Raw genomic sequence first — 14333 nt, forward strand, 5'->3', positions numbered from 1 at the left:
CACATGTCCTTCTCTCATTCTCTTTTGTTTTCTGAGGAAGCAGCTCCTTGTGACTTTCAAGCTACCTCACACTCCATCTTTCAAAAAACATTCTCAGAATTATTTAGTTCGCCCTCACGACAGCCTTTTGGGAAGCAGGTACCCGCCCCTCCCTGTCTGTCTGCATCACACTGGCTCACTGTGGCCATCACTTCTGACTTCCTTGTGTGGTTCTAGGGTCTGGGCACACACAGGAAAAATGGAAAAAACAAACACATGGTGCTCAAAGACCCTTCCCGTGGCATTCTGTAGACAGAGCTGAGACCCTCAGCCTTGACTTCTAATATAAATACATGATGACGGCTTATAAACAAGGAGCCCAGGCCTTCAGGGTGTGCTCCTGATGTGGGAGAAGCACATGTGGAAACCCCATCTGTGATATCAGATGTTCCTGTATCAGTTTCGGGCCAGGGACTGTTTGGCTCACAGGTTACTTCAGAGCAGGGGTATGGGGGTCTCAATTATATCTGTAATCTTAGCATTCAAGAAGTAGGGGTTACTACAAGATTGAGTCTAAGCTAGGTTACATGGTGAGTTCAGATGCTGCTCTGGGCTATTCAGAGATATCTTTTCTCAAACAGGAAACAAACCAAAAAGCCCTAAGTATTTATGAATAAATCACCATAAGCATCACAACTCATCTTCATCTAGATTTTGTAGTAGAAGGCTGTTAGGGACCCTGTACTGCTGTGCTCAGAGAGATGTCCGAGCTATGGGTGTCTTTCACAGGAATACAGATCTGGGGACGGGAGATTGGCTCAGTCAGTGCTTGCAAGTGTGAGGACTTTGATGGCAGAACTCATGGGGGAAAGCCAGGCCTGATGGAAGGTGCTGAGGATGCAGAACCAGGACACTTCCAAAGGCTCAGTCAACCAGCCTAGCGAACTTGGCAAGTTGCAGACTAGAGACACTGTCTTAAGAGGTGATGTCTCCTGAGGACACCTGAGGTTGTCCTCTGGCCTCCAAACACAAATGCCCCTGAACACATATATACACAATAGGCACCAGTTCCCTACCCCACCCCCTCATTTCTTCTTATTCAAAAGGATCACATTACATTTCTTGGAATGTCCTGGAACTCATAATGTAGCCCAGCTTGGCCTTGAACTCCAGATCCTCCTGACCCCGCCCCCCAAATACTGTGATTACAGGTGTTCACCACCACATCTGGTGGGTCAGGTGTTTGAAGCTAGTATGCAGTAAATGCAGTTGACATTGATTGAGTACTTTGTAGACATCTAAAGGTACAGAAGATGGCCAGGGCCCTAGGGGTGATCTGATGAAATATTCTGCGTAAGACCCCTGCCCCCGGGTCGGCTTTCACTCTCTGGATGTGTACCAGCTCCTTGGTTGGAGAATTAGACTTCCTGTTTGAGTTACATTTGAATTGCCATGGAGACAAACAGGACTGGGCTACCACTGCTTTACAGGTCTCCCAGGCAACCACGCTGACTTAGAGAGGAGACCAGACCCAGCTTCTTTGTGTCATGGTGCTTCAGGGTTCCCTAAATGTTAGCACTTAACATTCCCTTAAAGTGTTAGCACTTCTTTTTTAATTTTTTAATTAGTGTATTTATTTATACACACACACACACACACACACACACACACACACACACACACACATACACACACACACACACTCACGTATGCCGTGGCACACTGGTAGGGGTCAGAGGATAACTTTCAAGAGTCAATTCTTCACTGACGGTTCCAGGGATCAAACTCACGTCTCAGGCTGCTGCAGCAGGTGCTTTTACCCAGGAACCCTCTGTCTGGTCCTTATTACTTCGTTTACACAGTTACCACAGTTACCTCTAGGCCATGTGACAGGAAGCAAAAGGGCTGATGGAAAGGGGGCAACAAATCCGTACCCCAGAATTTAAAATATTTGAGGGTAAGCTATTTAGAGAAAGATTTAGAAATGATTTGTTATTGATTTCTCTAGGAGCTGACAAGAATTTTAGATTCTGGGCATCACTGTTACTAAGGTAACAGTGGCATTAAGAATGTAAATGATAAGGTTATTTCGTTGCTTTTAAAGTGTTTATTATGCAGGGTTTGGTGACTCAGACCTGCCAGCACACACCCGTGGGTGCAGAACTCAGCAGGCTGAGGCAAGAGGATTTCAAGTTCATGGTCAAGGTCAAGTTTTGCTGTACAAAGATCCTATCTGAAAACAAAACAAAACAAACACAAAAAGATTCCCACTGTTTCAGAGGGTGGAGGTTTTGTTTTCTTCTTTTCAGGCTCCTTCATATTTTGATAATAATTGATCAGTTTTGAAAAGTCATGCGATTGTTTTTATGAGCACTGATGAGTCCCTCTCCTGCCTCTGAAGTTTAATGGCATGGTAGGGCAATCCTTCACGGGTTCTGAACCCGGTGTGGCCACTGGACCCGATTCACTAACAACAATTATCCCAGTGGCCTCCAGTGGCCTCTGTTCACTGCGGGAACTTGATTTGTGGTTTCTCCTGTGAAGCAGCCCCTCGGGGAGACCCTGCTGAGGCGCCCTGCCATGCCTCCATCCTTCAGTGTGGGGCTCACCAGGTCTGGGACAGGTTGGAGTACTTCGCTGAGGTTCTGAGGACCTGCTTTGTCCTGTTCTCATCTGTCCTGGGGTCAGGTGGAATGCTTTCTCTAAAATTCATCATCGGAGAGACAGTCTTTGGGCTTGTGTCACTCTGACTATATTCTGAGTCACGGTTGAGTGATTTCTCGTGACTCAGTTCCCTCAGTCATCACGGGTGTTTGACCCCGCATCTCCCCTTTGGAACACTCGGGCTGTGCTTTCCTGGGAAGTTCTAAACACTTTCCATGTTCTACTCACGGGCTCGGCAGTAGCTGCGTAGACAGTGCTGTTTTATTCTGTGCTCCAGATGCATGAGCTGAGAACTTAGGCTCATTGCCTGAGGGGAAGGCTGCTGAACCAGAGCTTGAACCCAGGCCGTCTGGCCTCCAGACCGTGTAACCTTTTTGCCTGGGCTTGGATTGCATTTCTTCAGTACCTGCAGTCCTTCCAATGGTGCCATTTTTGTGACATGCTGATGTTTAAAATGGAGCCTGTCTGTTGGCAGGGGGAATGGAGTGCCAGCCTCCATGACTTTGAGGGATTCTGAACACTTCACCTGGCAATTAAGTGATGTTGGGCAGGTGTGAGTATCAGGGCACAGGCGGAGGAGCAGAGGTGTGCGAGCCTTCTTAAACTGGTCAGCAGGGAGTTGGCATGCAAAGTGGTGCAGCTACAGAGGCCAGTCTGTTACGTGCAGGGTGGACGGTCCACAGGCTGGCCGAGGGGCTCTGCTGCTGCTGTCCACTGTTCTCCAGGGAAGCCTCAGGTATGTCTCAGGCCCTTTGATGGATCAGGCCCTTCCAGTCTACCTGGGAGCATTTCCTTGCTGATAAATGCACCTGTGATGAGCATTGGTGACTTCTACAAAGGTTGTTGGATTGTGTTGCAGCTGGAGAGTTTTCTCTCCGGGTTCTGCCAAGCCCCCACAGTCCGACAGCCCACTTATAAAATAAACACACAGACGCTTATATTATTTAAACTGTTTGGCCTAATGGCTCAGGCTTCTAGCTATCTAGTTCTTACATCTTAAATTAACCCATTTCTATTAATCTATACCTTGCCACGTGGCTGGTGGCTTACCGACATCTTCACATGCTGCTTGTCATGGCAGCGGCTGGCAGTGTCTCCCCGCCTCAGCCTTCCACTTCCCAGAATTCTCTTCTCAGCTTGTCCCGCCTATACTTCCTGCCTGGCCACTGGCCAATCAGCGTTTTATTTAGACAGAGCGGTATCCACAGCATTGTGCTGCTGAGAACTGTGGTCAACAAGCAGACACAGCAAAACAAACAACATACACCCAATCCTGGTGAGCTTTTCACTTCTCTTTGCCTGCTTCTCGTGTGTCAGAGACAGCGAGTGCCCGTGGGGTGACTGAGGAGAGACTGAGAGTGATAAAGTGATGTTACCCAGGATCTACTAAGCCTGCTTAGGGAAGATTGAGTTACAAAAGCGGAATTTGGCTAAAGGTGTGCTTGAGGCAGAGGGTGCACTGAGCGAGGTTAAGATTGCTAAGGAAGGGTTCTACGAGACTGTCCGCCAGCGTGCCACCAATTAGCTCCCCTTCCATAACAAACAATTAGGCATGGCTACAGGCCACTGGACGGGACGTGGGCTGGGCCTCTTTCGAAGTACTTGACCAAACCCAGTGTGTACGGTGTGACCGAACCCAGTGTGTATGGTGTGACCAAACCCAGTGTGAATGGTGTGACCAAACCCAGTGTGAATGGTGTGACCAAACCCAGTGTGAATGGTGTGACCAAACCCAGTGTGTACGGTATGACCAAACCCAGTGTGAATGGTGTGACCAAACCCAGTGTGAATGGTGTGACCAAACCCAGTGTGAATGGTGTGACCAAACCCAGTGTGAATGGTGTGACCAAAGCCAGTGTGAATGGTGTGACCAAACCCAGTGTGTACGGTGTGACCAAAGCCAGCTCCCTCGTGTGTTTCTGACCGGACTGGCTCCTAAGCGGCTTGCACACCACACTGGTGGTGTGGAATGGGAGGGAAGGCCCAAGTCAGTGAGAAATGAGATCAGTGAAGCCGGGTCCGGTGCAGTCCTGGACACATCTTTTGTCTCCATGATGCCGAGTGAGGGTCTGTCCTCACTTCCTCCCACTGTCCTGGATGTGACAGCCCCACTTGGCTCACACAGGTTGCCTGGTTTTGACTTTTCCTTTGGTTCTGTGGCTTATCCAAGGATGTAGAGGATCTGGTCCCAAAGTTGATTGTCAGATGGGGTTTCCTGTAGCCCAGGCTGCCCTCAAACTTGTGACCTCCCTGGTGCTGTCTTCTGAGAGCTGGGGTTAGAGGTGTTTGAGTCACACTCAACCATTGTTGAAAGATTTTGATGAATTTGTAGGAGGAAAGTCTTTGTCTAAACATTTACAACAATTTTTGCTTCTACCAGAGTCGTGAGAAATGATGGGACTGCCTCCTTTTCTCCCCCTTGCCCTCCTTAAAGCACCTTGGTCTGTATTTCTTAGTATTAATTGAATGGTGGATATTACCACAATAGAAAACCTATCTACTGGGCTATACCCCTAGCCCTGCGTCTCATTCAGTAATTCTCAGTCAGCCCTCAGTTGGCACAGCCAATCACAGCTGTGTATTTCAGAGCTAGGAAGCAAGGCTGCCATTTCTCTGACCTTGTTGCCGATTCCTGGTATCCCCCAGCTCCCTCCATTCTGGCTGCCCCTGGGCTTCATGCCCTCATACACTTGTTTTACTGTCTTTTACAGTCAGGGAGGACAATAAACTCTCAGAGATGGATGAACACACATATTTCAAACTAATATTTGAATTCTCTCTCCTCCTGTCATGTTTTTCTTAGCTGAGTTTTTAGATATCAAGACAGCACTACTTTTTAACTGTGATGTGATAATGCATCAGATGAAAGTTAGTGTCTTTCTGTGCTTTCTCACCCACAGGTAGAGGGCTGATAGAGAGCCAGAGCCTTGCCCTCACGGTTTCTGGTCACGTGAGCCCAGGGACAAAACTCGCAGCTCCTGGACCTGTCAACTCTCTTGTAATGGAGTTTCCAAGGAAACGCAAAGGAAGTGATTCGGAGCCGGCCCAGTAAGTGTGTGTTCTTCTAACCCCCTGAAATCCGTCAGTCGGCGAAAGGAGACCATGGTTACATCTTTATTTCTAAGTCTGTGGCAGCAAAGCAGCTGGTCACTGCCTACTGCTACCTGCCACTGACCTTGCCTTCCAGGTGATGATGGATGTCCAGGAGGCTCAGCTAGAATCTGAAGGAGATGTTGGTGCACAATCACTGTCAGTACGAAATGCTCATGGTCACAGCTCCCCTCCTTCCTCACCAACATACTGCACCAGGAGCAAAACAGTCATCCATGTTTGGCTTCTGGTCACTTCACTGACCACCCAACTCACCAGTTATAGAATAACCAGGCCTTCGTGATCTGTGGTCAGCTTAATCATATGAAGCTCTTGTTTCCATAGTTACTAAGCCAGGTAGATAACGAGATGATACCCTTGTTACTTGCTTGTTTGTTTTTGTGTTGCTGGGAATAAACCCAGGACCCTAAGTGTGCTAGGCAAGATTTGCGTTTCTGAGCCACACCCCAGATCCTTGCTGGAGGATTCTAGGCAGGAGCTCCACCACTGAGCCACACTTCAGCCTGTCATCCCCCCTCCACCCCCTTATGCGTCCTGTAGCCTGAGATTCTTTTATTACTCCCCCAAAGCTAGGATTATACAGTACAATTTTGGGACAGATCTTAGGATGGCACTGTATGTGAGTGGGAAAGCTGGAGACAGTTTCCCACCATACCTGAAAGTTCTGAGTTAGAGAGGAGAAAGCAAATAAGCCTTCTAGATCATTTTAGGTCAGTTCTCACAAGGATCCTTCATCTTTTAGCTTTGATCCCCAGGACAATGGCGCTGGTGTGATTCAACCATAAACTTCAAAGTACTTCCCAGGCCAATTGTGCATGCCTGGAAGATTTCCTCCTTACTTGGCTATCTGTACCCCCATTTCCTCCCCCTTAACAAGATGTACGGTAGAAGAGCAGCTGCCAAGGACAGTTACCTTCATCTTGAGTTATTAGTTGATAACAAATGATAGTTCCTACTATGTTTTTTTATTTATTTTTTTGTGGAGGATGGTGGTGTTTTTTTGCTTTTTGAGACATAATTTCTGTATGTAACACTACCTAGGCTGGAACTCATTCTGTAGGACTTGTAGCTCAGGCTGGCTTTAAACTCCATAATTCAGGGAGGGTTTTCATTCCCCTGTTAAGCCTGTAGGAGTAGTCTCATGGACATACCTGGAGGTGTGTCTCCTAGGTAATTCCAAATCCTGTCAGGTGATGATGAACTTTACCATCGCAGGGAGGACCCAAGGCCTCCTTCCTTCCAGGTCAGAGTTCATGACAGAGCAATGGGGAAACCTTCCCCAGAGCCCCTTTACCCATCTTCTTCAACAAGATTAGAAGTAGTGGCACCCAGTGGCAGCAGGCAAGGTCATCAGCCTGGTCTCTCTGCTCTGTGACGAGGCTGCAGCGTGTGAAGGAGCAGGCTTTGCTCATTGTGCTCCTCAGAGGTTTTCCCTGGCCTGGTTCTCCTTTGCTCCTACCATTTTCCATGATTTTTCAAAGTATAGTTCTTGCTAAGTGTTGGGTATGAGTGATGGCTCACTTAGGGTGACATGTGAGCAGTCTTGTTCCCACAGCCCCAGACTGTTTGACACTGGTAAAGACCCCGTGATAACTGTCACTTTCTTATGGCACTGCTGGCTTCGGGTGGATAGTTGATTCTCTCAAAGGAACTGTGGCCAAGATCCTGTGCTATATAATCATTCAACATTTATTAAGAACCTACTATATGGGGCTAAAGAGATGTCTCAGCAGTTAAGAACACTTGTTGCTCTTTCAGAGGACCCGAGTTTTAATCCCAGCACCCACAAATGACTCACAACTGCTTGTAATTCCAGCTCCAAGGAATCTGATACCCTCTTCTGGCCTCCATGGACACCCCCTCCAACACACACACACACACAGAGAGAGAGAGAGAGAAACAACTAATAAAATCTTTTTAAAAAGATGTATGTATATGAGTATTTACCTACATGTATGTATGTGCACCACATATGTGCAGTTCCTACAGAGGCCAGAAGAGGGTGTCAGATCCCCTGGAAATGGAGTTGCAGGCAGTTATGAGTCACCTGTGGATGCTAGAAACTAAACTCAAGTCCTCTACAAGAACAGCAGTGCTCTTAACCACTGGGCCATTTCTCTAGCCCTCAAAAAACAAAACAAAGCAAAACAAAACAAAAACAAAAAACCGTACTATGTGACATCTGGAGAGTAAGAGGCTGAGAAACCGATGAGACACACTGTGTTTTGAATGGAGAGCAGTATCAATGGGTGAGGATTGCTGAATGGTAATTCTGGAAGTGTGGGTAGCATAGACCAGCTGAGGAAAATATTAGAAGGAAGCTTGGTTTAAAAGGCTTTGGGAGCAGTGCAGGGCCCCAGAGTGAGGCTGATGGTGGCTGAAGCGGAGGCCCACCACATGGAGGGAAGAGCACGCAGGGGTGGGGGAAGGAGACTGAAGGAGGCAGGTGGGGGGATGCATTTGGCTTGGAATTTCTTTAGTTGCAGTGAAGAGCGTTCAGGGACAAGTCTGCTTCCAAAGGCTGGGGAGGTGGGGGTGTGAGGACCATTTTTATAGTGCATAGTCAGGGAGCCATGCAGAGCCTGGGAAGGGTGCGTTCTCCCAGGGTGCTCTGCTCTGGGGAGACAGGCACCGAGCAGGGGATCTGATAATACCAGTCTTTAGGGAGAAGGGAAGCTGAGTGAATTGTCTCTGTGCTGAGCTGGGCATGGAGAACCAAGGAGGACAAGGAGCAGGAGGGAATACAGAAGCCAGGGTAAAGGAAGACCTCCAAGCTAGTGGGATGCTCAGGGGGTAGAGACCTCACGAGCCTGACACCTACCTGAGATCCAGCCTCAGAACCCATGAAATGTGGGGAGTGACCGACTCCACAAGAGCTGTCGCCTGAACTCCGTCTGTGTGCTGTGGCATGCACCATGATAGTGGTGACAATGATGATAGTGGTGATGATGGTGGTGGTGATGGTAGTGATGATGGTGACAGTGGTGGTGATAATGGTGATGGTGGTGGTGGTGACAATGGTGATGGTGATGGTGGTGATGGTGACGGTGGTGATGATGGTGGTGGTGATGGTGATGATGGTGGTGATGATGATAATGATGATGGTGATGGTGACAGTGGTGGTGATAATGGTGATGATGGTCGTGGTGGTGGTGGTGATGATGATGATAAATAGTAGTAATTGAAATAGAAATTATAAAAACCTTCCTAGGACGGTGGGTAGAAGCATGGGCTTATCCTTGGTTTGTGCTTTGAAGACAGGGTCTGGATGCATAGACCTTGAACTTGCAGTTCTTTTCCTCCACCAGTCTCCAAAATGTGGGGATTACAGGCTTGGGCCCTCATGATTTTAAACATGGAGAAACTTCAGTGGAAACCATGGGCTTTCCGAGAACCAGGTGGAAACGGAAGACTGAGTGTCAAAAACCTCAGCGACAGTACTAGAATTCACCGTGGTATCTTCCGAGCAGGGCTCTAGCACTTTCTAGACGCAGTCAGGAGCTGGGTGGGAATGAGGATGACAGCTGTGCAAATGTCAGGTCTGTTCCACAGGAGGGAGGGAGAAAGGAAACCACAGCCCTCAGACCACAGATGGCCTAGCTTAGGACGTTCATGGTCAAAGCCGTTGGATGAGCTGGAGGTAAGATGCTTTTACAAGCACTTTTCCCAGAAGCTGGTGTCTCACGGTAAATGCAGCCTTGAGGAAGAACATCCTGAGTGTCGAGGGCTCCACACCCTCAAGTGCCTCTGGGCGACAGGGTGAGCATTAGCCAAGGAGGTTCTTCCTCCCTCCCAGGGAAGCACACAGCCAGATGGAAAAGCGGCGGAGAGACAAGATGAACCATCTGATTCAGGAGCTGTCGTCTATGATCCCTCCACTCAGCCCTGCAACCCCCAAACTGGACAAGCTCAGTGTTCTGAGGAGGGCGGTGCAGTACTTGAGGTCCCTGAGAGGTAAGACGAGGGCTGCTCCAGGCTGGGCATTGTCTGCATATCAGAGCAGCACTCTTACTTTGTGGTGGGTCCTGGCTTGATATGTCTGTCCACCTTACCGCACCCACGCAGAATTATACCCCTTCTTTTCATGTGAGCAGATAGGCTGTCAGATACCGAAAACCTCAGATGCAAGTGGAGACAGGCAGATTAGGAGCTCAAGGCCATCCTTGGTTACATAGGGGATTCAAGGCCAGCCTGGGCTACCTGAGACCTTGTCTCAAAGCAAACAAAATATAAAATGGATGCACACTGCCGCCTTGTGGTTCCTGTTTATATCTCCACCTGTAAATCCAAGCACAGAGCAAGGATTTCAGAGAACAGGGACCACAGAGCAACCTTACTAGGCAGTGGTTGCTGGAGAGAGCAGAGCTGTCCGGGACTTCCTTTTCTGTGCTTGGAGATCCGGGTTCCATTAGTCTGTTGAGAAATGAAAGTCTCCTTTACCCACTCCTGAGGCTTGCGTAAGTTACTTGGGATTCCCTTGAGTCTTTAGCAACAAAAACTTTTAGGCTCCACTGAGGTCATTTGATTCCATCCCAGAGATTACCCAAGTACCTTCACTTTAGCCTTTTCCCAGGGGGACAGGGAGCGAAGCCATGAGAAACCATGAGTCAGTCAGCTAATTCAACACACAGGAATTGAACACTAGCTATAAACTTAGAATGAGCCAAAGTCTCTGCACTCTGGATGGATGTCGCTGTTGACTGGGGGGGGCGGGGCAAACCCACAGTGAGGTCATTGTCACCTGGGTGTGGGGACAGTGAGATGGCTCAGATGCTTGTCAACAAACGTGACAACCTGAGTTTAGTTCCTGGGACCCACATGGTAGGAGGAGGGAACCGACCCCTCCATACACACACAAATAAATAAATGTTTTAATATGTAACAAAAAAGCTCCTAGTGCGGGATGTGTCCTGGCAGAGGTGTGTATGTGCTGAAATGAACTATGGGAACTCAGCAGGGGAGACGTTCGCTAAATCCATAGCCATTCCTGGAGCAGAAGTGTGTCATGGTGTCATGGCCGTTCTCAGCCACCATGTGGCCAGCTGCTTGTCCACACAGCCTGACCAAGCCTGAGTCAGTCAGCACATTAGTGACATGGCTTACGACACTTGGTCCTGTGCTCCAGGGTGCTTCTCCCAGCACAGCCTAACTTACTCTGCAAAAGCTTAGATACCGACCCTCAGAGGGCGGCCTGTGGATTGTGTTATAGACACACAGTCAGAGGGAGGCCTGTGGATTGTGTTATAGACACACAGTCAGAGGGCAGCTATAGATGTAACCAACCGTTCTATTAAATAAGAAACACAGAAATAATGCAAAAGAGAAAGCCGAGAGGTCAGAGCTCAGAGCCAAAATCTCACCCTTCCGCCTGCGGTGTCCCAGCTTCCCGAATGAGCGCGCTCTTTCCTGTCCGTTCGTCTATTTAAAGAGACAGAACAAGCCACAGCTATCTCACCTCACCAGTTCCTCAGCTGGTCCTGTTTCCTCAGACTGGAAGCTTCTGTGTCCTCATCCCAATAGCTCTCAGCTGAACTGTGTTGCTCCAAAGCCTGAAAGCTTAACCAGCCAAATGCTTCTAGTTTCTGGTCCTCACGCCTTATATATCTTTTTGCTTTCTACCACCACTCCCTGGGATTAAAGGCTGGCTTTCTGGGATTAAAGGCGTGTGCCACCACCGCCACACTCTTGCAATGGCTCTAATAGCTCTGACCCCCGGGCAACTTTATTTATTAACATACAATCAAAATCACATTTCAGTATAATTAGATTACCACCACAGGCAGCCTGTGGATTGTGTTATAGACACACAGTCAGAGGGTGGCCTGTGGATTGTGTTATAGACACACAGTCAGAGGGCAGCCTGTGGATTGTGTTATTTGGGTCCCAGGTGAATTACTGTAAGGGCTGATGAGATGTTTTTGCCCCTACTGCTCAGCGGTTATTTTCAAATTAAGGAAGTCAAGAACAAATGACCCCCTGTCCCCTACCCCCAACTCAGTGCCTGGTAAAATACACCTGATTACTGAAAAGTTAATCAAGGGCTTCGATGGCATGAAAACGGTTGCATTCCCACAAATGTTTCAAACACTTCTTAGTTCATTTGTTTTTTTGTTTTTTTAATTTATTATGTATACAGAGTTCTGCCTGTATATATCCCTGCACACCAGAAGAGGGCACCAGATCTCATTACAGATGGTTGTGAGCCACCATGTGGTTGCTGGGAATTGAACTCAGGACGTCTGGAAGAGCACTCAATGCTCTTAACCTCTGAGCCATCTCTCCAGCCCTAATTTGTTTTTGTGTTATTGCAACAGGCTTTCATTTGGACCTTGAATTCACTATGTAGCAAGACTGGTTTTGAACTTCCACCTTTCCTATCTCTGTGTCCTGGGTGCTAAGATTATATGCATGCACCCTATAGCCAGCTCTAATAGCTTATTGCTATCAGTATTACTATTACTGTTATTTGGCTTTTTAGTACAGGGTTTGCTGGATCTTGCTCTGTAGACCAGGCTGGCCTTGAACTCAGGGATCCACCTGCCTCTGCCTCCCAAGCAAGTACTGGGATTAAAGGCGTGTACCACCACACCTGCTTAAAAAAAAAAAATTTAATTTAAAAAAGTGTGTGTGTGTGTGTGTGTGTGTGTGTGTGTGTGTGTGTGTGTGTGTAATGCAAGTGAGACCAAAAGAGGGCTGGACCCCTTGGAGCTAGAGTTATAGGCAGCTGTGAGCCACCCAATGTAGTTGCTGGGGACCAAACTTGGGTCCTTTTCGAGAGCAGTCCATACTCTTAACCACTGAGCCATCTCTCCAGCCTCTAAGAGCATGTTCTTAAGTCCCTAGGACCCCCATATGTGGCCATTTTCCCCACAGCCTCGGGCCTGCCTGCCTAGACAGCCCTGTTCTGTCTCTACGATACCCTCGTTCACTTTCCTGGTTCGGAGCTCCCCTGTCTGGGTTCCGTAACTCACTTTTGCGGTGTGTTCCGTTGACATGTGTCACTGGCCAAGGCCTGTCTTGTCCCTCCCCAGGTCCTGGCTTCAGCCCCAGGGTTGGATGTTTTGAGGATGTGGCTTCTGTCCTTTGCTCGTCACAGGCCAAACATGACCCAATTTTGCCCTAATGAATTCCTTAGCTTTTTGCCAACTTTCTAGTTGTTTCTTTTTAATATAATGAGCTCTGAACTAAGGTCTCAAGTGATACTTCAGACACATTTTATATAGTTTCGCATATTATCAGAAGTTTCTATCTGGTCTTTAGAGGGATTTCTTTTTTCTGAGACAGGATTTCTCTGTGTAGCCCTAGCTGTCCTGGAACTCAATTTGTAGCCCAGGCTGGCCTTGAACTCACAGAGATCCGCCTGCCTCTACCTCCCAAGTGCTGGGATTAAAGGCGTGCACCACCACCACACGGCTTGGGTTTTTTGTTGTTGTTGTTGTTTTGTCTATTAATCCATAATGTTTGTTAAGAGTTCCAGAATTCTCCCCTTGAGCTTTAGTAAACTAAGAAATCATCAACTATAGGTGTGGTTGCATTTTTTCTCTCAAGCTCTTACTCTCCATGTGTTTGAATATTAAAAATACCCAGGTTTAGTGGTGCACACCTCAGCATTCTGTAATCTGAAGCAGGAGGATTGTTATGAGTTCAAGGCCAGCCTGGGCTGTAGAGACAGACTCTGGGGATGTAGCTCTGTTGGTAGAGTGCTTGCTTGGAATGTATGAAGCTCTGGTTGGATTCTCAGCACCACATAAACTGGGCATGATGGCACACACCTGTGATCCTAGCTCTCGGGAAGTGGGGGCAGGAAGATCAAGAGTTCAAGGCCAGCCTAGAATACACGAGACCCTATTTAACAGAAAGAGGAAGAATGAAGCAAGGAAGGGGGAAGAGGGAAGGGTCGCCAGAGACGGGCGTTGCAAACACCACCGCACCATCATTGTGATAGCAGCAGCTCCTGGGCAGTGTTCGCTGAGCGATCACTAAGTTCCTTTGTATTTTCACTCACTTTGGCCTGTTTGTTTTTAGGCATGACAGAGTCTTTCTTGGAAGAAAATTCTAGACCCTCATTTATTCATGATAAGGAGCTCAGTCACTTAATCCTCAAGGTAAGTGGCTGGACATGGATTTGGATGGGGTTGGGGGAGGGATTGAGTTCACCTATTGTAGACATCAGAGAGCCTGTGTCTACATTTCCTTAGCTTAGACACTGAAGGTGAGGAAATAGCCTGATGAACTAATACCTCATTAGTTTAGGAGGATGGACACTTCCCAGAGGAAGAGCAGTGGACATGTCCACTGTGGATCCCTCACACCTGAGACACCCCCTCACACCTGAGACACCCCCTCACACCTGAGACACCCCCTCACACCTGAGACACCCCCTCACACCTGAGACACCCCTTCATACCCGAGACACCCCCTCACACCTGAGACACTCCCTCACACCTGAGGCACCCCTTACACCTGAGACACCCCTTCACACCTGAGACACTCCCTCACACCTGAGACACCCCTTCATACCTGAGACACCCCCTCACACCTGAGACACCCCCTCACACCTGAGACCACCCTTCACACCT

General features: G+C 48.2%; 1 protein-coding gene across 4 annotated transcripts in view; it reads left to right on the plus strand.

The window, feature by feature from the left end:
- Window positions 1–14333, plus strand: part of Bmal2 (basic helix-loop-helix ARNT like 2) — a 46607-nt gene that overhangs the window by 4501 nt on the left and 27773 nt on the right. For 2 of the 4 annotated variants that reach the window (XM_016005164.3, XM_016005163.3), the window contains exons 2-4: window positions 5544–5691; window positions 9551–9708; window positions 13780–13859. In XM_016005164.3, the coding sequence (XP_015860650.1) occupies window positions 5544–5691; window positions 9551–9708; window positions 13780–13859 (386 nt within the window). Of the gene's footprint in view, window positions 1–5543; window positions 5692–9210; window positions 9395–9550; window positions 9709–13779; window positions 13860–14333 lie in introns of those variants that run through there. The other 2 variants (XM_076568315.1, XM_076568316.1) reach the window with 2 other exon arrangements.

This window comes from Peromyscus maniculatus, chromosome 3, assembly GCF_049852395.1.
Source record: "Peromyscus maniculatus bairdii isolate BWxNUB_F1_BW_parent chromosome 3, HU_Pman_BW_mat_3.1, whole genome shotgun sequence".
Lineage (NCBI taxonomy): Eukaryota > Metazoa > Chordata > Mammalia > Rodentia > Cricetidae > Peromyscus > Peromyscus maniculatus.